The following is a 27,937-nucleotide window of genomic DNA, read 5'->3' on the forward strand; positions in this document are numbered from 1 at the left end:
CAGTTTAAATCAATCATTGTATCAACATAATTAAGCTTGACTGGATCCCAAAAGAAGATACACTTGAACCATCTTTAATGTTTGCAAGCTTACCCAAATTGAATAATTTACCAACAAGTTGTACCCATTTTTGTTTTGGGTAAACTAATTTATTATTTCTGCATCAGTTCAGATAGACTGTTTTTGTTGAACTGATACATCTTTTCTAATACCAGCAAAACCTTTCGTTACAAAGACCCAGATACCTACAGTATTTTTGTAAGAGGTAATAAATTATTAATAATAATAATAAATTCTCTGATGAAGGGGTTAAGTGATGCCTTTATATGTTGCTTGGGATTGAAGTGAGGGTGTTTTTATTTAATTTAATTTATTTATTTATTTGTTGGAAGAACCATGTATCATTGAACTATAGATAGAACTCATATCTCGATTGGGTTTGCTCCATGAGGAAATTAGGTAGCACTAGATGAGGGTGTAAGGAATTTAATGTCAGGGCACTGCTAAAACAACCGTTAGTGCTGGATCAACTTCAAAGATTGGTGGGTTTCCACTGTAGGGTAGTTGGAAGCAAAAGGAGAACTTGTAAGAGCCATATTTTCCACACTATCGTGTAATTTTGGGTAGCCCTGTTCAACTTTAAATTCCTGGGGCTTTATTTTTAGAGGTGGCAAGCATCAGGTGCAGTCACAGGATTCCTTGCTGTAGTATGATGGTTGATGGAAGGAAATTATTAAGAGTAATGTTTGCTTGTTTCTTTGGTTCTGTTCTTGTAGTTGGAAGAAATTGGATGTCAGTACCAAAGGTGACATTTCCTGTCTACCTTTCATCCCAGCCCTTCCGAGGAAAGGAATGCAAGACCCCAACTTCTGCCTTGGTGCATCTCTTCATCATCAATGCAACTGCCCCAGCATGCAATGCCCTGATGCCCAGGCAGCTTTGTTTCTCTGAAATGGATCTCTCCTTTCACATCAAGGAGAATAAACCACCTGGCACGTTTCATCAGCTTCAGTTACCCCCAAAACATTACCTGTGTCAGAATATCAGCATTTCCTACAAATTACTAGCAGGTAAAACTGGAAGTAAACGGTCCAGACAACGGCCATATTAATGAGATTTTTTTGGTAGAACAAATCTCTCTTATGTTGGTTATTCTAGTTTGGTTCCACATAAGTTCTTTAGACTCCCTCATGTGTCCTCTGCCCCAGTATAGTTCCTCAACCTTCTGCCGTAACTCTTCTTAGACTGACTTTCATAATACCGAGTGAACTTCTTCCCTTTTGTTACACTGATACAACCCAAAGTCGATCCATGGGGATCACACCAGTGTGTCAAAAAGTAGAACAATCAAACACCACTAAATGGAAAGGAGTATCCCATTTTATGCTCTCTGTGTTATTTCAGTCGAAGGCCTTCCTTTCCGCTACAATGAGAACACCACTGGGGTGAGTGTTGTGCAGCATTTGGATCGGGAAGAAAGAGAGCGGTATGAGCTGATTGCCAAGTGTACCGTGAGAGAGCACTCAAGGGAGAATCAGGTCGAGGTGCCCTTCCTGGTGAATGTGTTAGACGAAGATGACTCTGCCCCCTTCCTTCCCAATGGCACTAGTACGACGGATGCTGTTGTGGAGTTCAACAGAAAAGAGGTAGAGATCTTTTCTGCTTGTACTCGGAGATGCTCAGTGGGAATGCAGTGTATTAGGCATGCTTATGTGGAAACTTAAGCCTTTGTATGTTAGCTCCCAGCATCATATGGTCTAGTTTACTATACAGTCCAGTGATCTCTTACTGCATCATCATCACCACCTGTAGAATGTGATGACCACCTCCATCGAGCTGCTAATTATGAGAGGTCATTCAAAACAGATTTTGCTATGTATATCTCTGTGTATATAGCACAAACAAAAAGCTACATTAAAATGTAATTTAGGTGGCAAAGTCAATCACTGAGAAGTTAAAAAAGTCAAGATTCACAAGTATCTATGTATCGATGAGTCTTCCCCCTTTGGGCAACTGCACTGACTGAGGCCTGGCTACTGAGGAAAACAATGGCGCATGTAATTAAAAACTGAACCATAATGCATACACCTAAGAAGGCACCACGAGAGAGGCCTGTTGCAAATAAAGGAGAGGTGAGAACTACTCAAAGTTTCAGGAATCTTTCGTAAGGGAAGGTCTTAGAGAAGATTCATATGGGGGTTGTGGCCAGCTCCTCCTATAACGTGTATTTATGAATATAAATTGATAGTATTTTTCTTTCTTTTGATTTGTAATGGGATTTAAAGAGATGCCTGTCTGTTGCCTTTGACACAGTTGGCATTGACCTAAAGAAATAAATACAAAATGGAACAAAACGAGCAGCAACTTCCTGGAAAACTCCACCCCATGCACTAACCAGCTTTGCCCACCAACACAAACAATTGTCCTTATTAGGCTCCATCCTTCCATAGATACGCTGGCAAACTGATAATTCTTGCATCCTTCACTGAAGGTCAACAAAGCTAGCATACTTATGACCAATAGTAGGATTTTGTTCTGTGACTAAACTCTGGCCACTGACAATCCTTTACAGCCTTCACCCACCTCTCTACTTCATGCTGCCCCTCCTACTGCAATGAATAGAATCCAATTTGAAAGCTGGTAGCATCCATTTCTAGTGTGGCTTTATAGGTGAAAATCAATATATGTGTGTCTAAAACAAGTAGAGCAGCATTCACCTGAGGCTTTCTCTGGGGGTAAAAGCACTCACAAAATCTTCACTAGATGGTTATTCTGTCTGAGCCATTCTGGTGTGTATTCACCATAAACTGTGTGTAAAATTCCAGCAAGTACTCAGGGATTTCTGACTAATATTTCTTCAATAGCTGTATTTGTTTCCCTTGGAAGTAAACCAGATTTTGCATAGTACTGCAGAAAGGGCTCTAGGGGTCATAGTGGACCACAAGCTAACTGAGTCAACAGTGTGACACTTGCAAAAAAAAACCCTCCAAACGTGATTCTGGGATGCATTAACAGGAGTGTTGTGAGCAAGACAAGAGAAGTAATTCTTCCACTCTACTCTGCATTGATTAGGCCTCAATTGGAGTATTGGGTCCACGTCTGGGTACCACATTTCAGGAAACGTGTAGAGAAATTGGAGAGGATCCAGAGAACAGCAACTAAAGTAATTAAAGGTCTAGAAAATATGACCTATGCGAGGAGAAGATTGAAAGAAGTGGGTTTGCTTAGCTAGAAAGAGAGAAGGCTGTGAGGGAACATGATCACAGCTATCAAGCAGCTAAAAGAGTTTTACAAGGACAAGGGAGAAGAATTATTCCATTTAGTCTCTGATCATAGTACAAGAAGCAATGGGCTTAAATTGCAGCAAGGGAGGTTTAGTGAGAGAGGTATCGGACACCAATGGGCGCTGAGCCCACGGTTATTGATGATGGTGAAGAGGTTTAGGTTGGACATTAGGGAAAAATTTCCTAACTGTCAGGGTGATTAAGCACTGGAATAAATTGCCTAGGTTAGTTGTAGCATCTCCATCAATGGAGATATTTAAGAGCAGGTTAGATAAATATCTAACAAAGATGATAAATGGTTCTTAGTCCTGCCGTGAAGGCAGGAGACTGGACTTGATGACCTCTCGAGATCCCTTCCAGTTCTAGTATACTACGTCCTGTAGTTCTATATGTCTACGCTGGAGCAAAAGCATCTAGTTTTGGGTATTTGCTGCCACCTACAGGCTTGACATATCAATCACACAGAGCCACTTGTAAAATTAAATTCCCCTCCCATGCATAGGAAATTTTGAGACTCTGAAATTTCAGGTTGTTTGCTCAAATCAGGATGAAAAGTGTCTGTATTTTTCATGCAATGAAATATTCAGAAAGTCTTTCACCTCTAGTATAATGTACAGTATAGTTAAAACAAATGGTTGGATATTTTCCTTTTGAAAATAGGAAGAGAAGCAATGTATTCACATGAAACCTTTTGATCCAGAGAATTTAGCATTTTCCAGAAGAAAAACTTTCTGGTGGAAAACTTCCAGACACCTCTAATAATTAGTATATTTAAACTGGAAGAAGAATAAGATTATCATGCCAATCCTATGGCTAATGGAATAATAACTGTATAAAGTGAGCTTGAGAACTACTGCAAGATCAGGACAAATCCAATGCAGAGCCAATAAAGAGCAGTTTAGCGGAATGAGCACAAGTCTGGTATCTGAGACCTTCTGTCTGTCTTTAACTCTCTCAGGCCTTCGTTACATTACATGGACCCCATTTCTTCTTCCCTGACTATTAAATGTGGATTTGTTGCTCCTCTGCCTCACAAGAATACCGAGGATTTTTTTTTTTTTATTTTGATGATTGAAAACCTGGTATGAAGTCCTGTAACTTACCACCTCCAAAAGTTCAATGTGATGTTTGATCACAGCCACTTAGTTTCTCTCAGGAGCAAAGGGAGAAAAATCTTTCAGCTCCCCTGGCTATTGTCTATAAATTAGGGATTAAGAATTTTAAACTACCCTCCCCCCAGAAACAGCATGGAATAGAGAATGATCTGTAAGTCTCAAGGGGCTTGTCTACACTACCTCCCTACTTGAAGGGAGGATGGTAAGCAGGGTGTTGGGAGTTTATTAATGAAGTGTTGCGCTGTATCTGCAGCACTTCATTAAGCATCTAGCCGAGGCTCTCTTGAGGAGTAAAGGGACTTCGAAGTACCGGCGGGTGAGCCATGACTAGATGCGAGCTGGCACTTCGAAGTTTAAAACTTCGAAGTTGCCACAGGGGGAAATTTGCTTAATGAAGTGCTGGAGCTGCACTGCAGCACTTCATTAATAAACTCCCAGCACCCTGCTTACCATGTTCCCTTCGAAATCGGGAGGTAGTGTAGACACAGCCAAGGAGTGTAGGTTTTGCATCCCATCCTCTTGTGTGTTCCAGTCCTCCTTGCCATTGCTATAGCCACATCTGGTCACCTGAGATTTCAAGCTATTTTAAATTTCATGAGGTTGGGGGCTGGTGCAGAGCCAGCCAGAACATGAGGACCGCTAACTGGCTCCCTGAGTAAACCCTCTGCCTCTCCTCACTTTTCTGACCCGAGCTGATGGTGACACACCAGAAATATCTTGTGAAGTTTCACCACGCATGGGGTTCTTTATATATAATATAAAATAATTTACTTAGCTTGTAATTCTGTGCATCACCTCCTCTTTCTTCAGTGATACACCCTGGTTGCAAAATGTGCCAAAGATCATCCTGTCCACAAAGTGTCTGGAATCAGTGGTACTGCAAGTTGGAGATCACTGGAGTCTAATATTCTGTCCTTACACAGGTCTCAAATCTGACTGTTGCTACAGTAATTTTGTAACTTACTGACCTCATGAAATGCTGTTACAGTGCTCCTCTATCTCCAAATAGGTAGTAAGAAGAAGTATGCTCAACCTTTGCTTTTTCTGTCAAAGACCTACAAAGACTTGGAATGGAAGTAGATTTTTTATAGAGTATCAGGGAGCTTTATATGGACAGGACTTTGGTCTCTAAGTTTCTTGTCCAGACAGTAAACAAGAAAATGAATCGGGGGAGAAAACATTCTAGTGTGGCAGTCATTAATTTTTCTCCCTATTTTTCTATGATTTTCCTCCAGGGAACTGTCCTTGCCACACTGACTGTGTGTGATGCAGACACCACGCCTATTTTCCCCATTGAAAGCAGCAGAAAGAAGTACACAGGCACCATCAGCACAACAGATCCATGGATTAGTGAGACTTTTTGGGTGAATCACATCTTCCACGAGATCTATTTCAGCCCCAATGGCAGTCAAGTGAGGGGAACGCTGCATGAATACAGTAAGGTCTCTTCCTTCTAACAAGGAGTTAAATGGCTTTGCTTATCATTGACTGATATTGTAATTTGACTTTTCTGTGCACTTGAAAAATACGAGGCAGATGGAATAAAATCCCTGTGTCAGAACAGAAATTTGGGACTGTAATACTATGTCCTTTCCTCTATAACAATAACTGCATAGGTATGTGACAGTTGGATGTTGACTAGTGTAGAAAGGGATTCTGATTGGATTGCAGTCCAAAACGTAGCTGTAAGCTCATGGCTACAGCGTGATGGCAGACATTTTACCTCAACCTCACACGTTTTAGAGATATTTAAAATTTTCCAGTTTCACCTTGGAAAGAAGCACGGACACTTGGAGAAATTGCGTGGAAAATCAGTTTAGCCAACAGGTGGATGGGTGAGGCATGCACCTGGGTCACTGAATATACATCTACGGGGGGGGGAACAAAAGAAAACCCACAATAGCAAACTTGGGTTCACGCTGCTGGGCTAAAAATATCAGTGTATATGTTCTGGCTCAGCCTCAAGCATAGTTGCACTCACCCAGCAAGGTTGCAGAAACTCAGAGCCCAACTTCTTGCCTCAGCCTGAAGGCCTACACAGTGGTGCTGACAGGCACCACAGGCCCAGGGGTGAAGTGCGAGTGGGGGTCCTGCTCCTTGCCCATCAGAAAAGGTGAGACCAAAGGCAGAAGGGGTGTGGCTTAGGGCAGTTGGCCCTTCCCCCTCTCCCCCCCCATGCTCCACAGTGGCGGGGGCACAGTGCTCCATGGCATTTCAAAGGAGCCCATTGACCGGGGCTCAGCAAGTCATTGCTGCTGTGTGGTTTTTTTTTTGTTTTTTTTTTTGCTGTGTAGCTGCATCGCCATGTCTCAGGTTGGAGCTCTAAGCCCTAGCCCATCGGTTGTTCTGTGGCAGGGGTCTCTCATTTTGACCAGAAGACATGTGAAACTCTCCTGGGATGAATCCACATTTTCCTACGAAGCACTGTTTCAGCAAAAAATTCCCAACCAGCTCTAGTTGTGACATACTTTTTAGATGCTTTTCATTGTATAGAATGGGAGAGTCTCTCTATGTCTACTTTTAACTCAACCCCCTCAATACCCAGTAGCCTACCAGGAGCCTGTGATTGAAGAATAGGTTTGATATTTATAGTTTGGGATTTTCTGCTGCCTAAAAATGAATGTCCCCGTATGAAAATCCAATCTTCTCTTTTGCAGGACTGATGCTGAATAAAAATATTTCAGTCACAGAGAACCGTTCCTTTCAGTTGGATGTTCTGGTGAATGACACAGAGTTTCCTGGCCCTGAAAGATCTGTGATGCTCCACTTCAATGTCTCTATTCTTCCTGTGAGCATTCAGTTCCCTAATGTGACTTACCAATTCACAGTGAACAGAAACGCTGAACGTTTTGCACAAGTAAGGACTATCTTAATTGCTTTTGATTTTGGCATTGTTGAAGATAAGCCTTTTAAAAGTGATGCATCCAGGAGGGTGATGTATCCTCCAGGATTGTACAGGAATACCAGATGACATTGCAAATCTGTTCTGACTCTGGGACAGTGTAATTGAGTGGATAGATCCCTGAACTGGGATTTAGGAAATGTAGGTTGTCCTATTAATTCTGCTCCTGGCCTGCAAGTCATTTCACTTGTTTGTACCGCATTTCCTGCATGTGTAAAACAGAGATAAAGAGATACTTACCCTTGTGTGTGAATTCCCAAGCTCTATTTTTGGGAGATACTATACAAACACATAGTAAAAGGCAGTCCTTGCCCCGAAGAGTTTAAGAACTAACTCACAAAGCCTTGTGACCCTCTGGGTCACTGTCACTTATAAGTGATCACTGCATAGAAGAGTTTCTGGTGTTTGCTAACATCCAATCTGTATGGCTTTAGAAACCAGCACTAGGTAATATGGAAGTAACGAATTTTTAGCTGTTTGTATTCTGAAATCATCATCCCATCTGAGAGTTGGAAGTGAAATGTGCCCTGTCTTAAAAAAATGCTCCCAAGCTTGGCTTTTTCCTCATTTGGCTTCATCCTCACTTCATCTGTCCCTTCCAAAAGTCCGACATAGATAGTGTCAGCACTCCTCCTTGTTTCCATGGAAGCGTCAAGATGGAGTCTGCCTGCCAGGTGGCCATTGCTGCCTCTGCTAGGGTGGGCTTCTCCTGGCCTGGTTAGCTATGAAATGATGGAATTTCTAGCTGACAGACCAAGCACCTGTCCATGGTGAATGGGCCTAGCACTAGGCATAGGGGAGGCTTGAGAAGTCATGTCATAGGAGGACATGATTTTCCAATATGCACATTGTTCCAATGAAAGCCTTGTTGCCCATTGAATAGAAGTGATGTATTGTAATGTGTAAACTAAATATGATGCTGTAACAGTTACTAGGTAAAATGTACCTCTGATGCTCCCTAGTCTTGTGCCCTCCCCTCCACCTCCCATGGCCCCAGCATTCCAGGTCTCAGCCTCTGTCTCATGGTGGGATCCTGTAGTTCTCACATGCGGGGGTGCGCGTGTGTGGTCCCAGGTGTTAATCATGATTACTTAGCAGGGCTAACTTAAGCTCATATCCTCCAGAGCAATGAAAATAGTAACAAGTGACCAAACAGCTTCAGACTGAGAATTTTGTATTTAGACAAAGAGTATGTAAGAGAAAATGTCTGAACACCTCTCAGTGCACGTGGGGGCTAAACAGTGTTTAGCTGCCTTCCTCTAGGCATTCTAGGTGCACTGCTTCCTACAGACTCTCGTCCACAGAGCTGCTCTCTTTCCTAGCCTGTCAGAGTTCACTCTGCAAGGGGGGAACAACCCCCCTTGCAACTCACCCCCCTTCACAGGAATCAGTGGACTTTAAAACTGTTCATAACCCTTCAAGCTGGCAGCTCCTACCTGTAGCAAAACAAAATTTACAGCAGGAGAGAAGGTGCTTGAAGTGTTTGTCTTTCTCAATTATGCCTATACGTTTTCATCCAAGAGGCCATTTTGTTGTTCCCTTAGTTCCCTGTTAAGCTGCATCAGTGCAGGAACATCACATGCAGCGTTCATAAAATTGTTACATGTGGGTGTTCAGGACATTTTTACCAGACCCGTCAATGAGGGGGTGGGCGAAAGGGGGAATTTCCCCTGGACCCAGCATTTCAAAGAGGCCTGGAACTCCAGGTTCCTTTGAAGTGCTGTGGCAGAGATGTTCTAGCTGCATACAGCTATGAAGGAGCGAGGTGGGCAGTGCCACGGTTCAGGCAGTGCTGAGAGCTGACCGCTCTTGACCCCGCCCATTCTGTTCTTTCCCTCTCCTCCCCTTCCAGGTTGCAGAGCTGCACCCCCCCCGCCCCCAGCCCCATCCTGGGGCTCATGGTGTCTGTGAGCACCGCTTATTATTGCAGATTATTATGTGGCAATTCTGCTTCTGTTAAGGCTCCATGTTCAGATAAATAGCCCAAATAAATACTTCCCTGGGCTGTTCACTGGACACTGTTTAGAGTGCATTGTAGGAAAGAATGACAATGGAAAAAGGTAAAAAAAAATCAAGCAAGAATGATACTCATAATACCTTCTGCAATATATTAGTGGATTTCCCCTAGGTGATGGCTAGTCAGTAATTAATGTGCTTCCTAATTTAACCCACATTTTGGCTTAATCACCATCATCACCATTAATGATGCCTTCCAGTAACATTTCCAACATACTGACATTAATCAGTGGCAAATTGCAATGAAATTCCTTTGGAACATGCACATTAATGCTAAACTAGCTCATTATATTGAATGTTTTGGAAAGATTAAATGTTTCCACGTTCTAAAACCTTATAACAAATAGAGATGTCAGAAATCCTGGGTCGTGTTGACCTGGTGTTTTTTTGTTGGGAATGAAACTTAATAATCAGATGCCTTACTTGTATGGAAGCCTCTGGTTAATCAAGGGGAAGAATAGAATGGGAAAGTGAGGTATATTATCTGGCTTTACCTTTAATTTTGGTGTGAATTTAATGCTTGTGGAATGGGCTGCTGGATGTTGCAGCCTTTGAGGTGCCATGTAGATAACAGTTAGGCTCACAGAAGCAGGGGGGTGAAGGGGGCAGATGCCCAGAGGCCTGGAGCTCTGGCCACCACCACTGCTCAATCAGCAGCAGCAGCAGCCAGAGCTCTGGGCCCGTTTGAAGTGCCACTGCAGTGCTGCACTGCAGCTGGGTGGTACCCAGCACTGCAGTCTGGGCGGTGCTAAAGGGGCTGACGGCCCTTGGCCCCTCCCCTTTCACCTTTGGTCCCACCCCTTCCAAGGCATGGAGCTGCACCCCCTCACCCCCCGGCTCCTGTACACACACACTATGCGCTGGGACCCACGGTGGCTGTCGGCCCTGCTGATGATGATAATGCCAGTTTCCCAGTCAATGACCACCAGCCAGAGACTGCAGTGACCATTGCTAACAAGCAGAGGGTACAATTCCAGGCCTGTCCAGTCACTGGGCTCTGTACAAAGGGTACCAACAAAGGTGCTGATTGTGGCGGTTGGCTTTATTTGCAGTGATTGTGCCTTTTGGTTTGGAGCTTGGGGTTTTCCCATCTAGATCAGCAGACTCTGCTCCATGAGGAATTAGGCTGCAAATGCTGTTGGTCATCAGGTGTGCTTTGTGAAGAAGCATGACCTTTTTAGTGTTGTTTAGCTTTTGTGCTGCCAGCTTGTGAGCCTCTTGCTCTTAGAGCTGTGCAGGTAGTGGCAGATCTGTTGAAACCAGTGGGGCTATTCAGGGGAGTAACTGCTTAGTCATGTGAATGTGTTCCCAGTCCGGCCCTGAATGGCTATGTGTGAACCTGAGCCACATATGCATCTGAATATTGGTTCAAACTACCCCTCAACCCATATATAGCCTATGTCTGCACTAGAAGGTTTTGTAGACAAAACTCGCAGAGCATCTACATGCAAAATAGTAACAGAGTAAGCCATGCTAGTCTATACACTATCAAAACAAAAAGCAGTCAAGTAGCACTTTAAAGACTAGCCAAATAGTTTATTAGGTGAGCTTTCGTGGGACAGACCCACTTCTTCAGACCATAGCCAGACCAGAACAGACTCAATATTTAAGACACAGAGAACCAAAAACAGTAAGCAAGGAGGACAAATCAGAAAAAGATAATCAAGGTGAGCAAATCAGAGAGTGGAGGGGTGGGGGGAAGGTCAAGAATGAGATTGAGCCAAGTATGCAGACAAGCCCCTATAGTGACTCAGAAAGTTCCCATCACGATTTAAACCATGTGTTAATGTGCCGAATTTGAAAATGTGTTATGTTGAAAGACGCTATTGACAAAAAAAGCTGCATAGAAACTCTGGGGGGCCTTTTTGTCGACAGAGTGGATCAAAAGATCGATCCACTTTTATATGTAGATGGGATCTGTCAACAGAAGTTTTGTTGGAACAGCTCTTCTGACAGTAGCTTCTGTAGACAGATGCCTCTAGTGTAGATGAACCCATAGGTGGTGTTTTCTGTGTTTCTAGCTTTGGCTTATCACTGATAAAACTCACTGTTTCCCAAGCCTAATAAATAGGAGATAAGCACAGAAAGGCAATGTGTGAAAGCTGCAGGCTTTTCATTTTGTTGGGGCCATTGAACGCTGCATGTGGAATACCATTTCTAATCTGAAAAGCTTCATTTTCAGACATGTAGCAGCCTAGTTTCACTGGATGGCAGTAGTAAGAGGGAAATGTTTCTGAGATGAAGAGCTCTGTGTCTGTGGGAGCTGTGTCTTTCTGAATGCTCTTTTCCAAAGAGATTGTTATGAGGTTTCATTGGTGCCAGTGGTAGCAGAGGGGGTGTGGGTGAGGAGGGACCATCAAGGCCAGAATGGGATTAGTATTCTGTCAGTGAGGTATTCTGTCACTTCTGGGAGGTGGACTTGAAGGTCCAGTGTGGTCTAAAGTCAGCCCATGCTGATGCTAGTAATTTCAGTCCTAGTGAATGGTCCACGTCATTGAAGCATTATGTATAACTAACTATAATTAGCCTGAGAGGTGAGGAAAAGTACAGAGCCAAATGAATATAAAAGCTGAACTTCCACTCTAAGGAAAACACGAAAGCATGTTAACCTTCAGACTGAGGCCATTTGTCCATTTGAGCAGCCAAATGAAAGGAGAAACAGGAATGTGGTCTGACAGAATTTGCGCACCACATTTTACTCTTCAAAGGACTTAGAGCCCTGTCCACATTTACTCAGACCAATGATGAAAACTACAGACTGAGATTTTCAAAGGAGCCTATGGGAGTGGAATCCTCAAATCCAACTGAAATTCAGTGGCGGGGAACACCATAATCCATTCCCCAAACATTCCTCAGATGACCTGTTTTGTATCTCTCTGGATTAATTTCTCCCTGCCCCGTCCTATCTGAAAGCCAAGTTATTCATGTGTTAATTTATGGCTCTCTTTTAATACCCATCCTGCTCCTTGCCTGAGTCCTTCTCTGACATTTGGTCACATTACTGCTGATTCAGGACTTTCTGAGTCGGTAGCAGCATTCCCCTTAGTCAGCAGGAAGTGCTGTCTGTTTCTGCCTAACTCCAGTGAGGCTACATGGAGTGTGTTTATGGTCACCAATATTTCCATTAGACTAATATTTTATAGTGGTGTAATCTTGGGGCAGCAGCTTTTTTTTTTCTTTCACAAAGTACCTCAGGGGCCTCTCTGTTGCTTCCCTTCTGCATGGTACAACGGAGAGCAAAGCTGCTGTGGGGATACATGGAAAGAAACTTGGCTGTGACGGATGCTTCACCATCCCCTCATGAGTTGCACAGCCTTTTCCATTCCCTTCACAGGAAATCTCTGTGGCCAACAGGCTGTGTGGAGAGGGTGAGAATGACTAGTAGATGGGGAACACCCAGAATCCCCTCCTCCTTGTAAGAACTGTGGTTAATGCAGCTTGCGGTGGTTTTAATTTTCCCCTGTTGCACTTTGGAACTGCGGTGGCAGGGATTACAGAGCTGAGGCAGTGCCAGTACAACCAGGCATCTGCTGTGTAGTCATCACTGTGAGACTGGTCCCTGAAGGGGGCTGGTGGGACCTGCTGTCCTGCCAGAGATTTAAGAGCAATCACAGCCTTAACTCTTTTAACCCCCACCCTTTGCCCGTGTGCTTATCACTTTCACGGCGCTGGGTAGAGGAGGTGGCCCGCAGCAGCCTAGCGTTTGAAATGTCTTATTCCTCTCCGTGCATTCTTCTGCCAAAAGAAACACGTGGCTCTAAGTGATCAGCCAGGGACGTGCATGGAAATAAAGATGTGAGAGCAGTACAATTGCACCTTCTGAATACTCCTAGAACTGCCAGGGCTTTCTCTGTAATCTGAACCTCGGGATAAAGTTTTGCCCCAGGAAATTGACTTATTTAGATTTATTTATTTATTTAAAAAAAACTAGAATAGCATCAGTCTGTCTGCTTGAGGCACAATTGGCATAAACTTTCAAACACCTGAAGAGTTTGACCTGCCACAAATCTCCAATTGCCGTTCTCCCTATAAACAAAGCAAATGTTGCATTGGACCTGATTCCAATCTCTTTGAAATCAATGGAAAGACTTGGATGGGTTTTAGATCGAGCACTCTATGAATTGGACAGAATATAGGAGTTTAAATTCCTGTGCTGCTTCGATAAATAGTTCCAGAATGTAGTGTTCTCCTGTGTATATACTGCTCAAAGCAAAAACTCAATAACTCTCCCCGTTTTTCATTTTAAAAACACAATGCTTAACTGCCACCAGAAAATGGAATAACGTACCTCTATTTAAAGACTTTCAGATGCTTCTGTTGGCCAGAAATATCTGACCACTAATATTATGCCACTCATATCTAAGCTGTGAATATTTAGAACATTGGAATAATGCTTGTATACTTGCTTTCCATTAAGTTTCAGTCTTCTGTCGTTAAGAATGTCATCTCTTCAGTTTTGGGCTAATTACTGAATTGTGTTTTGTTAAATAAAAATGTTTTCCTCTGATTTGAAGTTTCAAACTCTTGAGAAAGTAGCTTGAGGTTATACAAGTTTCTGAAACTTTTGAGTTTTCTTAGAATTAAAAACAAATGCCTGTCCATGAATATTTTGGTTTGAGGTCAGATAACTTATTTCCATTAGAAGCTTTCTCCTGAGTGGTAGAAAATGTGGCTTTTTAGATCTTCCTTAACTTAATTATTATTACAGTATTTATTATTTGATTTATAGTTGTTTTGAGAAATGCCCACCGAGATCAGAACTTCATTGTTCTAAGGCAGCTTTACAAACACAGCCCATGAGACAAAAAGCTTGCAAACTAAATAGGCAGATCAAAGGAGGGTGGGCAAACAACAATGAAATTACTTGATTCTAGTCATGCAGCGAGTTAATTTAGAGTTGAGAATAATCCAGATCTTTTGCTTCCAATTGCTCTATCTAGTGGACTACACAGGCCTGTTTCAGAGGATCTCCATTTTGTGCACGCTGAACCTAATTACCCAGTCACCTCATGAGTGTTGGGTTTTCACATATACCTATTCGCTCGTATACGCTGCAGAGATGCTTTCAAGTTTGTCTTTCAAAGAGCAACTTCATTGTATCTTCTGGGAGCTCTGATTGCAAGTGCTGATTTATTTTTCTCCCTTCTAAAAAGTCCAATAGAAAAGGACTAAAAAATTGCTTTTTGGCCACATGGCAATATTTTAACCAAAGCTACGTCATCTGGAAAATATAATAATTATGCTGATTCTGCTTCATTTTTAGTATGTGTGTGTATGAACATCGTGCCATATTTTCAGTTCTCAGATCATCCATAAATCATCACAATTTAGTAAAATGATGAAAAATAGTCTCCATGCAGTTTCCATTAGGACTGAACAATAAAGAGAGGGGTGAGGAGAAATTTGTGATAGTTTTAGAAACAGTTTTGTTTGAGGGGGGTTGTTTGTTTATTTCAAAGTTCAGAAAATAAAAAATTGGAGAATTTTGGAACCTGAAACGTATTTTTACCAGCTCTATAACTTGTGCATATACCCATGTGCGTGCATGCACATGCACACACACATGCACACGCACACACAGAGTAAGGGGGTGGCAGAGGGGGAAAACTTTTCACATTTCAAGATTAGAAAAACATCAATCTAGTCTAGTTTCCATGTCTTGCTTCTGACAGAGAGAGGGTCCTGATTCTCCTCTTGTTCACTGTTAGGTGTGTCCTTTGACTTCATCAGCAAAACTGAGAGCAGGTTCCAGTGCAGAAAGTCCAGTGCATGTGGCATGCTTCTGTTCATCCATAGAATTAATGTGCCTGCTTTGATTGGATTTACTTGGTTTTCTTGCTTCTCAAAAAGAGAAATACATTCTGGGGCCTGAGGCTGCCACTGTTTTCCACTCATAAGCTATATTGTTATCAGCGGGAGTTGTGTGTAGATGAAACTGGTGGCATTTATGCTTCTACGTGTGAATAGATTAATTGGAGATATTTAAGAACAGGTTATATAAATACTTAACAGATGATACAGCTGGTGCTTGCTCCTGCCTTGAGGGCCGGGGACTGGATTTGATGACCTCTCAAAGTCCCTTCCAGTTCCAGGGTCCTATGATTCTATTATAGAGTCATTATAAAAATATCCCCATATTTTCTAGTGAAATCCTTGTAGAGGGTCTTTTGAAACAAACATATTTTGATTGCATGGAGCAGGGTAAGATGAAGAATAATGGTCTGGAGGATGGTGCACTAGTTCGAGATTCAGGTCAAATCCCTGCTCAGCCAAGGACATTCATTCCGTGTGACCTTGGAAAGGTCAGCAAGTGTCTGAGTTTCATGTCTGTAAAGCTGGGATACTACTACTTTCCTACTTAACTTGAGGTGCTCAGATGCTATTGAAATAGAGGTCATTTAAGAACAGCAGACAGAGAGATGTAGAATGTTGCATGCCAAATGGTGTTTAACAACTTTAATCACCAAACGAGAGTTGTGGGGAGCACAGCATGTTGTTAGTTGCATCACTCTGTTCTTGTTTTGTGATGTCTATGTTGTCGTTTGAGCCTAGGTAGGTAAAATCTGCATTGAAAACTGCATGAAGTTCTGTGGAGTAAACATCACCTATAAGCTGCTGTCCCCCAATGCCAGCTGCTATGCTGTAGGGATACTTCAGGGCCGGGAGGACAAGTATGGAAGCCTCTATGTGAATGACTCCTCTGTGCTACGCAGACCTGAATGCAAAGAAATACAATATGTTGTTGTGGCCTTAGAGAAGCAGAGTAAGAAGCATGCCAGAACCCAGCTCACAATTACACTGGAAGGAACAAGTAAGTACCTGTGATTCGGGGGGGGGGGGGCATCATGAAAAGACTTTATTAACACGGTATGAGGCATTATGGATGCCCACTAATATGATGCTTTGAAGCCTGTGACCAAACATGGGAAGAAACAGGTTTTCTTCTAGACAAGAGGGAAGGTGGCCATCTGTCTATCTCTAATGTTTAATTAAGGATGATGGAACCAACACAATGAAAGCCCCAATGACATACAAGTCAACAGAAGAACAGGGAAGACAAAGGATGGCAAGAATAGTTGAAGGTTGTCCTGACTTTGGGACAAAACAATGAGTTTTAGAAAACATAAAGAGGAGCAAAAAGCTACTTTTGGTATCCATCACTGGGGAAGGAGCAAGTACTCCTCTGGTTCTCTGCATGGTGGACCCAAGGAACTGGGGATGCTGATAGCTCAACATAAATGAAGCTGCTTAGCCAAAACTATGTAGTTTTATAAAGTTTTGGTCATAGAAAGAGCGTGTGCTTTGTGTTTGGTTTATTATCAGACTTGTCTTTGTTTCTTTTGCTTAGAATCATGAAAACTAAACACTTATATTTACTTGTCTTATAAACCATACTACAGTAAAGCTGCGCATCTGCAGGTGACCTGAGAGGCTGGTGTGTTCTGTCTCTTTGGAGATAGAATACTGGGTAATTTTTGTGGGTGCCCAGTAACAGCAACTGGATGCTGGAATTTGGGACTTGAGGGTCATTGCTTGTTACCAGCAAGAGAAGGTTTAGACTGGCAGAGTACAAGGAGTTTACTGGTGTGGCAAGGGAGCTGTCATGCAGTTGTAGCACCAGCAAAGCTCTGTCTTGCTGAGGCAGAGGTAACACAACAGGTTAGAGTTTGGGGCTTCCAGAACAGAGCGTCACAACTTGTTATAGCTGGTTTTGTCTCGTTCAGTGTTAGTTTTCAGACAAGCCCAGTGTTAAAACACTTCAGCCACTGGTGAAATTAACAACAGAAATGAGCCTGAACTGCTGCGTTCAGAAGCAGACACCCAAACTTTGGGATCTGATCAGTGGGATTAGTTTTAGACTCTTTTTTAAATAGCATTTCTAGACGATATGTGAGGATCAATATTGTGTTTAGTATAAAAGAAGTTTATCAAATGCAATTCTTTGTTATAAACTGTGATTAGCTCTGTAAGAAGCCACTTTTTGTGTGTGTCCATACAGTGTATTTCATCTACATAGAGCCCTCTCCAGTTTTGTCATCTCAAGGCACTTTCTTGTCACGTGCATTTTTCTCCTTGTTCCTCCTCTAACTGCTCATGCAGAACATGAGTTATGAAGATTTAGGCTTGTGCTGAACACATGCTCTAGCAAGGGACAGTAAAGTAGCTGTTCAGCTGCCTCATACAGTAAACTCTTTCTTTCATATCCAGCAGCCCAGGGACTAGAAGGTTATTCTGGATAATAGAGAAGTACGCCTAGCAAGGCATAACACTAAAGAAAAACAAGAATAGATATTAAGAAACAAACAAAAATGTATGCAGAGTACTTTATTTAGAAACAACAATAGTATTGTATGCTGTAAACTTATACTGAATGTATTTGTATTTACTTTCACTGTACTGTACTTATGGAAAACAAAAATAAAATTTACCTATAGTTAAAATTCTGGTCATTTGAAAGTTCTGGATAATAGTAGACTGCCAGATGTGGAAGAGTTTATTGTATTCAATATTCACTGCAGTGCATATGTAGCAACAGCCACTGTAGTCCGTCAGTCTCCTGGACTGAAGTTTAAAACAACAAAATGTTGGAAAATCTGCAGTAAGGGCAGTGAAATTATGCTAAGTGCTTTCTAATTTGGTTATTTGTACTGTAATCATAGTCATGTTGCTTAGAACGGGCAAGGGAACACCACAGAAACAGAAGGCATAGGCAGCATGTGGTCTATATTAGGGTTAAGTTTCTATTCCATTTTTTTTTTCTGTATTTTCCACTTATTTAATTTTTACGTCTTTATGAGAGCCTCAAAATATGTAACTTACGACTCTGCCGCACAAAGATGTCAGTGTGAATTCAAATGGGCTTGATTGCCACCACAAATCATTTCTGTTGTATCCATCTTTGTTGGCTTAGTTATTTTACTCAGCCTTTGTCTAGTCCTTACCATACTTGGTTCACAGTAGCACAAGCATCCAGCTTCAAACTTCACAGAATGAATTCAAAGGACTCTGCATACATTTCACAGAAAAGGGAGGGTCTGTGTAAGTAAAACCATATAACACTTCCTCGGTTTGCAGAAGATTTGTTAGGACTCTGCCACAACTCATCAAGCCCCAGTAAGTGCTCTTTAAGAGAATTGTCTGCACAGAGGAGTTAACTCCCAGTAGCTGATTTCCCCTGTTCCTTTGGGTTGTAGAATAACCTGACCTCAGAAGTCAGGTTTGGGAGCAGGGTGAGGAAGCAAACACAAAGGATCAGGAGGGCCATTCCTCCCATCAGAGCTCTGTGTTAGTTGCAGTCAGAACCCTAGTTGCCACCTGCTGTTTGCTGGCACACCAGTCCAAATACTAAGGGTCATGCCCTCATTAGCTGCTTTATTCTGAATCCATTGTTTGTATAATAATAAGTACATTAGTGCACCATGTTGCCCCTCTGTAATTTCAAGCACGATGCTTGACAATTAGCAGGGCTGAGGGCAGCAATGTTGGGCCCCAGGAAAGGTGGGGAGCAGCAGCCCTGATCCCACCTAAAAAGGGCGGAGCCTTGGGCAGAAGGGGCAGGTTGGGAACTAGCCTCCCCCATAAGCTCTTTTGCAGTGCCTGGGCTGCACAGCCAGGGCTTCTCTCTGCCATTTGAAAGGGTCCAGAGCTTCCGGGCACTGCTGCAGCTGTGGTAGCAGTGGCGACTGGGAGCCCCAGGCCCTATGGCTGTTACCCTACCGTCCCCATTGTGCTCTCCTCACCTCTGACAGTGGCCTTGGCAATGAGAAAAGGCGATGCTGCCACCACCTCCCCTTTGGTACTGTATGGGAGGAATGTACGTACCCTGGGTCCTTCGGTCTTTATTGTAAATACATTGAAGGATGAGTCCTCAAAGTTAACTGTGTTCTCTCATTTGTAATCTGAAGAAGAGGAATTCCTCCTTCTGTTAGCCCAGCTGTCTCGCCTGTATATTCACTTCTACCAATGCCTCACCCACCCTTGCTTCTGCTCCGTGCAGTTCTAGAGAAAGAAGAGGACTGCCATGAATCTTGTGCCACCAATAAGCACCGTGCTGAATGCGAAGAGTGCGGTGGTCCAGGAGTGCTGACGGGAAAATGCCAGTGGCGACAGGGAAGTGGAAAAGGTACCTTCTTGTGCTGCGTAGTTAGCCAGGTTGCTAGCTGATGTTGAATTGGCACAGTTCCATTGACTCCTGAGGAACTGTGCTGATCTGCTCCAGTTAAGGAGCTATCCCACTGTATTAAAGCACCCAGAACTGATGGTATAAATAGTGCACAAATGAAACCTGTTGAATGGAGGACAGCAGAGTTATGGGGGAGAGTCCTCATCATGAACTCAGTGTCTGGGGCCTACCCATCACAGCACCTGCAGGTACTAAATTAGCAGTCACTGGGCGTGCAAAGGAGAATATGGCCTGTGGGAAGCACTGTAACCCCTCGCAATCCTGAACTGAATTTGGAACAGCTCAAGTTCCACACAGTCCCGCCATTACGTGTGACCAGCAGCTACTGACTCAGAATCGAGGTCTCAGTTTGAAATGATTGTCCAAATGAGAATGCGTGCTCTGTAACACTTAGTACACATTGCTTATGTGACAACAGATGATATTCTTAAGTATTCCATAGCAAACCTGGTGATTTACTTGGGTCCTTCCATCAATATCAGAGTTTCTCTCCAACTACTTGTAACACTTACATGCAATCGCAGGTTGTAAAAACATGTTTAAAGAAGATTGTCAGTTCTGAAAGCCACGCTTCTTGCTGAGAGTATTTGACCTGCCTTTGTTGGAAACAACATGTAAGATTATAACTGAAACTGATGGTGCACAAAAAGCACTCAAATCCCCAAAGTAGATAAACTGAGAATGTAGTGAAACACGCATTCCTGTTGTTCGCTTTCAGTTATCATCATCTTGCACGTTAGTTTTTAAAATAGCCAGTAAAGAATTTGTGGCTGGAAGTGTGCGTATTTTTAATTCTCACAGCTTTCTAAAACTCTGTCCTCATTGTGTGAGCATGCAGCAAGAGAGCACAATGAAACTCTCTTCAAAGCTGTAAGGTATTTGGACTGTTGTGTGTTTGTGTGTTCGTAGGAATCACTGCAAATTATTCTACCTGCACCCCAAGCATCAAGACTTGTCCAGATGGCACCTGTGATGTTATAGAGAGCAGAGATCCATCGGTGTGCCCCCAAGATTGCACAAGTATGGACTATCTTACCATAATGTAAAATATTATACATACAAAATATTAAATTGTATATAACAGCTGGGCAGTATTGGTCCAGGTTCTGCTTTCTTGTTGCCAAGTCCTTTTTAAAACAATACATGCATTAAACACAAATATCTATATTACCGTGTGTAACGGTTTCCCCTGTCAGCCCCCTGGGGGTCCCTGCGCTTGTTGTGCCTCAGAGACTCACGGTGGCCCCTTAACTGCCCAGGTCTTTCCAGACACAAGGGTCTCCGCCTAGTGAGCCATTCTCATAGGCAAGTCTGGTATGGGGGTGAAGCAGGTCTCCTTTCAGGCCTTTGCCTGCTCCAGCAAGGTAGCCCTCTGGGGAAGGGTGGGGGGAGTCCAGAGCCGCCCTGGACTCTGGACTAGGGTCCCTAAGAGGACAAGAGGCAGCTGGCAGGGGCTCTTGCCCCTGCCCCAATGTAGTGACCTCACTCTCTCACTCTGAGCCACTTTGCTGACCACTTCCCCGTGGTACCTTTTGGTGCTGCGCTGCGCTGCTCCGCTTCAACCTTCTCCCCTCATGAACCTTCCAATTCTTTCCCCCCTGCTGCCTGGCCAGGTGTGGAGGGGGAGCTTTTTATAGGAAGTCCAGGGGCCTCAGCTGACCATGGGTGTTGATTAGACTCAGCTGTGGTTGACTCCTAATGAGGCCCCAGCTGTCCGCCCTAATTGGCTTACTCAGGGGACAGAAAAACATTAGCCCACCATCCGGAATATCTCTCTCGGCTATCCCAATAGGATCCAGAATATCTGCCTTCTCTCAGGTCCCTTCAGCCTACAGGCAGCAGTCTGCCACAAGTGTTACAGCTGATGTTTGAATTGTGTGAATTCAGAGCTTTTGGGCCCAGACTTGTGCCCTTTAGAACTGGTAGCCAACTTCTTATTTAATTAATTCAGAGCAAGATTGTGCCTTTCATGTGCACCAGAATGTTACATGCTAATTAGCCCGAGCGGGCCCTTCAGGAGGGAACTTTTAGCACACACCAGCAGGATCCATATGGGCCAGTTAGAGTGCAGCATACTGGTGCATATTAGGTTTTACACCCAAGCTGATACAATCTCAGGCACGGTATAGATAAGACCTCAATCAAATTTATTCTGTTTGTGCCCTGCACGTAAACCTTTCAAGTGAGAGATGCTTAAAGTGATCAGAGATATTTTACTATAATCTGAAAACACCTTCACTGGTGATAAGTGAAATCAGCTGTCATTTTACAAGCAGCAAATAATTGGCCAGAGGCCGCCTCACTAAAATCTGTAATGTTGAACATATGCAGTGTCAGATGGTTTGCTTGACAGAAGGCTGAAAGAAATGGAATCTTATTAGGCAAAAGAAACAGGCAAGTAACACAAGCTTTTAGGATGTTATGTATGCAATTTGTTAACACATGAGTTGAGCATTGTTGTGTTTGTGTCCTTCTGGACGTGGGGTTGGTGCTCCCAGCCAATATATTTACAGATGAAGAAATGAGTGCATTGGAGGAGTTCAGATGTGCTAACAAGTATCATTATCTCAGCTTTTGCCAGCAGAAGGCATTTCTTCTGCAGCAGCAAACAACATATAATAAAATCTTGGATGTTGTAATGCCAAGTACATTGTGTATATAAAGACAGCTGCTGCAGTATTTATTTTTATGATTCATCTATCATTTTGCTGAGTAGACACTTGGCTCTTAAATCCCCAAAATTGTACATGCCTGCGCACTCATATGCCACTTACAATGGGATCTTTCAAACAAGCTACAACTACTGGGTCCATTGCTGTGACTGGCAAACACAGACAACCTATTTAGGTGCTAAAGAAGATGCCCTACCATAGTATGAAATAGAGTAGTGATAATAGTGGGTTTTTTGGTCACAGCTGGCTGTGCCACGTGAACCCTGCTAAGAGACCTTGAAGGCTTTTCACTGGACCAACCATTGCAAGATCAGCTGTGAGATGAGATACTACAGAACCTGAACTTCAAAGAAAATCTGGGTGCTGGGGTTCAATCTTGTTTACTTACCTTTGTCACCAGTGGTAATATGACCATGCAGCATTCTCTGCTCCCATCTCAACTGCAATGTTGGCTTTCTGATCTTCTGGAGGTACCAGATGGTCATGCCCACGTCTTTCAGTTGAGGGGAGGGATATTGGGTAAAGGCTGCTACTTTGTCGCTGTTTGTAGGCTCTGAAGGCAGGGTGGAAAAATGTCCCTGCCCTCCTTCCAACAATGAAAAACTGGTGCTGATCAAATGAAAGGAAGCTCTTAGAGGCACCATGTAATCTGTAGCACCATTGTCAATCTGCAGAACTGTCAGAGTTTCCCTATCTAATAACTGTGCTTTTGCTAGATTAAGCTCCATTGACCCAATGGGGGAAGACCCATTAATATCCAGCATGGACATGTTTCTTTTTCTCTTGCTGTGCTATTCTAGGAGCCACTTCCTCCACTCTCACAAACAACCAAAACCAAACCAAACCAAACCAAAACTTTTGGAGTAACAGCAGTTGAACTTCTCTGTCATTATTTCCGACCGTCTCCCCGAGCTTGCAGGATCAGGGATTAATCATTGCTCACCTTTCCAAGTCAGAAAAGGTTGCCAAGCAACAGGTTTAGATACACCTGTGCTTTCTGGAACAGGCACTTACTCTGATGGGATTGACTTAGCATTGTCTCCTTGAGTCACACGTAATTTAGCACATAGGGACTGTTCAGGAAATTTCTCTAATGGTAGGTCTACACAGCAGAGTTATTTTGCAGTAACAGCAGCTATTCCAAAATAACTTTTGTGAACTTATACACAATGAAACTGCTGTTTTGAAATAATTTACAAATAGTGGTTGCCTTATTTCAAAATGGGTAAACCTCATTATACGAGGAACAGTATAGCACTAGTTTGAAATGCATTTTGTGTGCAATAGCATTATTTCAAAATAAGCTATTTTGAAAAATCTCTTTCGCAATATCTTATTTTGAAATAATGCTGCTGTGTAGACATAGCTTAAGACTAAGATGTTATATACTGTGCAAGGAAGTTGAATTCGTGTTACACTTTTCTCCCCATACAAATAAGATGGCTTAATATCATTGGCCAAAACTTCCTATTCCTCAGTCTTGGAGCACGTTGCTTTACCCAGCCATGCCCCATCGCAGAGGCCGTGTCTACACTAGCCAAAAACTTCGAAATTGCCATGCAAATGGCCATTTCAAAGTTTACTAATGAAGCACTGAAACACGTATTCAGCGCCTCATTAGCAAGCAGGCGGCCGGGCACTTGGAAATTGATGCGGCTCGCAGCCGCATGGCTCATCCAGACGGGGCTCGTTTTCCAAAGGACCCCACCTACTTTGAAGTCCCCTTATTCCTATGAGCAGATGGGAATAAGGGGACTTCAAAGTAGCCGGGGTCCTTTCGAAAAGGATTCCCATCTGGACGAGCCGCGGGGCTGCGAGCCACATCAATTTCAAAGTGCCGCGGCGGCCCACATGCTAATGAGGCACTGAATATGTATATGGCCATTTCAAAGTTTTTGGCTAGTGTAGACGTAGCCAGAGACAGCTGTATTCCCTTATGAAAAAAGAATCCATGTAGGATTTAGTAAAAATAAATTACCATCTTTCTCGAGGATTTTTTATCCTTCTACAAAATTTAATAAAAAGTTTATATCCCTCATTCTCCATTTTAATTCCTATGGATTTTAGATGACTTGGTAGAACCTGGTTAAACGTCTGTAGAACACAATTGGTTTAATCCTATTACATTTTACGAATATGATGGCACTCTGATCAAAAAAGTTATTGCTATGGACATCTCTCTGCAGATGTGTGTTTTGCAGTTTTTCATATGATAGTTTCAAAAGAGCCTGATTCTTCAGGGACTTTGCCCATTGGAGATCAGTCCAGCTCTGCACAGAGGGTAATTCTATACAGTGTGTCCTTATGCTAAATAAAAGATTAGCCTAGATAAGAAAACATTCATTTTACAGAGGTTTCTAGTGCTTTCATATAGTGTACTGGTAGGCAACCTGTGGCCCAATGGGGTTCTGTGTGTGGCCAACATGACATTTTGTTTTCCTTTGCCTATACATAAGTTGCCACGTTCTGCTGGTTTTTGTCCACATAGTTTTTTCTTTTCCTAGCAGTATTACAAAAGTGACATTCACTTAAAGCAAAGGCACATGAAGTGAGGTGCGTATTGATTACACATGACACCATGAGAGCCAGGCATCCAATCTGCATCCAATCAAACCACTGCTATGGTCCAGTCAGCACTCTGCAAATTCTAAGTACACTTGTGCAGTTAGTAAAACTACCCAGGAGACCAGCTTGCTTCTGACAATCTTGCAGCTCACTGAGATGGAGGAGGGCTACTCTTGTGGCCCACTCACTAGCCTAGTTTGCACATCACTGATATAGTGTCTCTCAGAGTATTGCAGAACACTTTGTGAAAGTGCTAAGTATAATCATCTTAATTTCAAGATGGAGAAACTGCGGCGTGGTGAGGTTAACTGATTTGTCCAAGGTGAGAGCAAGTGGTTGTCAGAACTAGGACTAGAACCCAAGTGGATCACCAACACCTTGCTCTAACCACTAGATGGCTGTCTTCTGCATATATAAGCCACAAAACAGTCACAGAGCAGCAGCAGGAGGGAAAAATGAAATTAAATAAACAAGAGATTTTCAGGAGGTCTTTTGGAGTGCTAAGGAGGCAGAGAAACATCAGGTGATGAGCTGAGAGTGGGAATCCACATTAAATAATGGATATACATGCAACATTTAAAGGCCATTTTGTATAAAGGAGAAGTCCATCCATTGTAGTCCGACAAAGTAAACTCTACAGCTACATCTACACTAGAGGGTTTCTTTCAACAGAACAGGCGTTTTGTCAACAACACATGGGAAGTTTCCACCCTAAAAATGCATTCTGTCGATATACTGTTGACAGAACTCGGCTCTTTTGTGGACAGATTTTCGCCTCTCCACCATAAGGCAGAACGTCTTTCTCAACAGAACATGCAGGCAGAAAAGCCATGTGGACACTCTGGGGGGCCCTCAGTTGACAGGCAAGGCTTCCAGGTCCCAGGCAGCTTTGTCTGCTGTGCTTCCAGTCAGCCGTTCTGTCAAGAGAGAGCCAGGCAGTCCGGCCACACTCTGTCGACAGAACAGATTGCTTTTTCCATCTGCTTTTGTGTGCAGATGCACTCTGACAGAAGTTTTGTCAGAGATCTTTTCCAGCAGAAACTTCTGTCAACAGATCACTGTAGTGTAGATGTAGCTTATATGTCCTACACCTTCTTTGTCTAGCATATGTACATCTATAAACGAGAATCTTAACTTAAACGAGACTTTCAACTACAGTGTGCAAATCTGAGCTTGTGTCTGTATTTGACTAGCTGGAAACATCATTGGCGGTCATGAGAGAGGACTTCATGGAATTAAGTCAGGACATGGGATTTGTTACTGCTTCCCAAGAGATAACTGTTACTGTGAGAAAGATGATATTAAGGGTAAGTCAGAAGATTATTTGATTGGTTTTACCATCATCTTGCTCTTTTTTCCCCACTAACTCTTCCTACTGTATACAATACTGTTGTCGCAGAAAACAATCTAAACTCATTCACCTGTTGATGGGTAATGCTCACAGTCAGAGCCTGCCAATGTACGAAGCATGAAGAAGAGAGCTTCTGGATTTGGACATTGAGGAGCCCCCATGGATCTTGTCCCTGTGTTCTTGGCAAACTATCCACCCCTCCCATCCAGTGTTGCACAATCAACTGGTTGGCTGCCCCACAATCCCAAGAGGGGGTTGCGTTTCCATGGAAACATAGCATGGACTCATAGGCTGAAATTTTCAAAGATGATTAGGGGCTTACTCTCCATGGGACTTGAGTTTTGCATCCTCTAGATAGCTTTCAAAATCATAACTCAGCCTGCTGTGGAAGGTGCTGGGGTTACCTGATACAGTCTTCTGTGACTAGGATTGCTCCTTTACTGCACTTCTAGCCTTGTTTTCACTGGAAGGCGCCAAGGGAACCAGTGATTTTTTTCTAATGAGCCTTCCCTGTGAAGGACTTGTGGGACTGGACAATAAATTGTAAAGCAAAAAGTAAAAAATGAAATGAAAACAAAAATACAACAAAGCCTCTCCTCCCCCAACTTTCTGAAAACAGAGAGAGCTTCCCATGAAGAAAAAAGGGGAAAGTGAGACTTAATACTTGTAACATCCCCTCTGAATGCAAAAGGACATATATCCAAGATAGCTTCTTGTTGTCCCCTCCAGCTCTATGATGATACACGCTCCTGAGGAAAAGTGGATCCGGCATGGATATCAAGGAAAATTCATTCCTGATATCTGCAGTGGTGTCAGAAAGTGAATACATGATAGGATGAATCTGAAGCAAGAGGTCTCAGATGAAGCCAGTACTTTGTAATCTAGTTAGAGTTTTAAGAAGTATTTAGGCATGCAATTATCAACGCAGTTTGGAGCAAAACCTAGGATTCTGCAGCCACAGTGGTCTATTTGCAACTGTGCCACTTCTACCTTTTTCTGAAAATTAGATCCAGGGTTTTAGCGCAGCTTAGGAAATGACTTTCAATTAAATTTCTGTAACACCAAAACATCTCAATAGATGCTGTGAATGGTCCCTAGCAGAGGTGGCAAAAATACCCAGAAAGTTACTTGAGTAAACATGCAGCCACTTTCACTTCTGGGTAGTTGCGTACAATAAAGATGTGCTGTGTGTGTACTTTTACTCAAGTAGTTTGCCCAGAGGGGCACTGCTGACTTGTACTTAAGTACACCCCCTATTCCTCCCCTCCCAAAAAAAAAAAAGCAGATGGACTTTTTTTCAAGTAACTTTTGTGTACTTTTTCCACTTCTGGTCACTAGCTACCGAAAGTGGGTATAGAATGAGGAAAAAACTGAAAATGAAGCAAGCAGACTGTAATCAATTTCCCCTCTGCCCACAGAACCGCTGTGTGATGACGTGTGCAAGACTGTGATTGCAGGAGCAGTTCTACTCTCCTTCATTATCTCTGTGCTACTGTCGTCTTACTTCATCCACCGTTATCATAAGAATTCTCCAAAGCCACCCATTGCCTCGGCAGAGATGACCTTTCGGCGCCCAGCCCAGTCTTACCCCATCAGTTACTCTTCTACAAATGTCCGTCGGCCCTCTTTGGACTCTATGGAGAACCAGGTGCCTGTTGACACCTTTAAAATTCCTGTAAGCTTTTCTGTTACTCTTTAAAATTGCATTCTGATTTGGCTTGGTTTTCTTCTTTTGCCTCAAATTGGGCTTTCTAAGGATAGGTGTGTGTTATCTACAGAATATGTTATGGTCGTCCCTCAAACTCCCATTTTGATTTGAGGATGCATTGGGCTAGACAAATCTTTAAGG

General features: G+C 43.0%; 1 protein-coding gene across 1 annotated transcript in view; it reads left to right on the forward strand.

Annotated features, from left to right (window-relative positions):
• Nucleotides 1-27,937, forward strand: part of RET (ret proto-oncogene) — a 129,326-nt gene that overhangs the window by 72,895 nt on the left and 28,494 nt on the right. The window contains exons 3-11 of the mRNA XM_075000075.1: nucleotides 777-1,070; nucleotides 1,405-1,646; nucleotides 5,635-5,836; nucleotides 7,057-7,256; nucleotides 15,870-16,128; nucleotides 19,315-19,440; nucleotides 20,410-20,520; nucleotides 25,931-26,044; nucleotides 27,507-27,763. Of these exons, the coding sequence (XP_074856176.1) occupies nucleotides 777-1,070; nucleotides 1,405-1,646; nucleotides 5,635-5,836; nucleotides 7,057-7,256; nucleotides 15,870-16,128; nucleotides 19,315-19,440; nucleotides 20,410-20,520; nucleotides 25,931-26,044; nucleotides 27,507-27,763 (1,805 nt within the window). The remainder of the gene's footprint in view (nucleotides 1-776; nucleotides 1,071-1,404; nucleotides 1,647-5,634; nucleotides 5,837-7,056; nucleotides 7,257-15,869; nucleotides 16,129-19,314; nucleotides 19,441-20,409; nucleotides 20,521-25,930; nucleotides 26,045-27,506; nucleotides 27,764-27,937) is intronic.

This window comes from Carettochelys insculpta, chromosome 7 (assembly GCF_033958435.1).
Source record: "Carettochelys insculpta isolate YL-2023 chromosome 7, ASM3395843v1, whole genome shotgun sequence".
Taxonomy (NCBI): Eukaryota; Metazoa; Chordata; order Testudines; family Carettochelyidae; genus Carettochelys; species Carettochelys insculpta.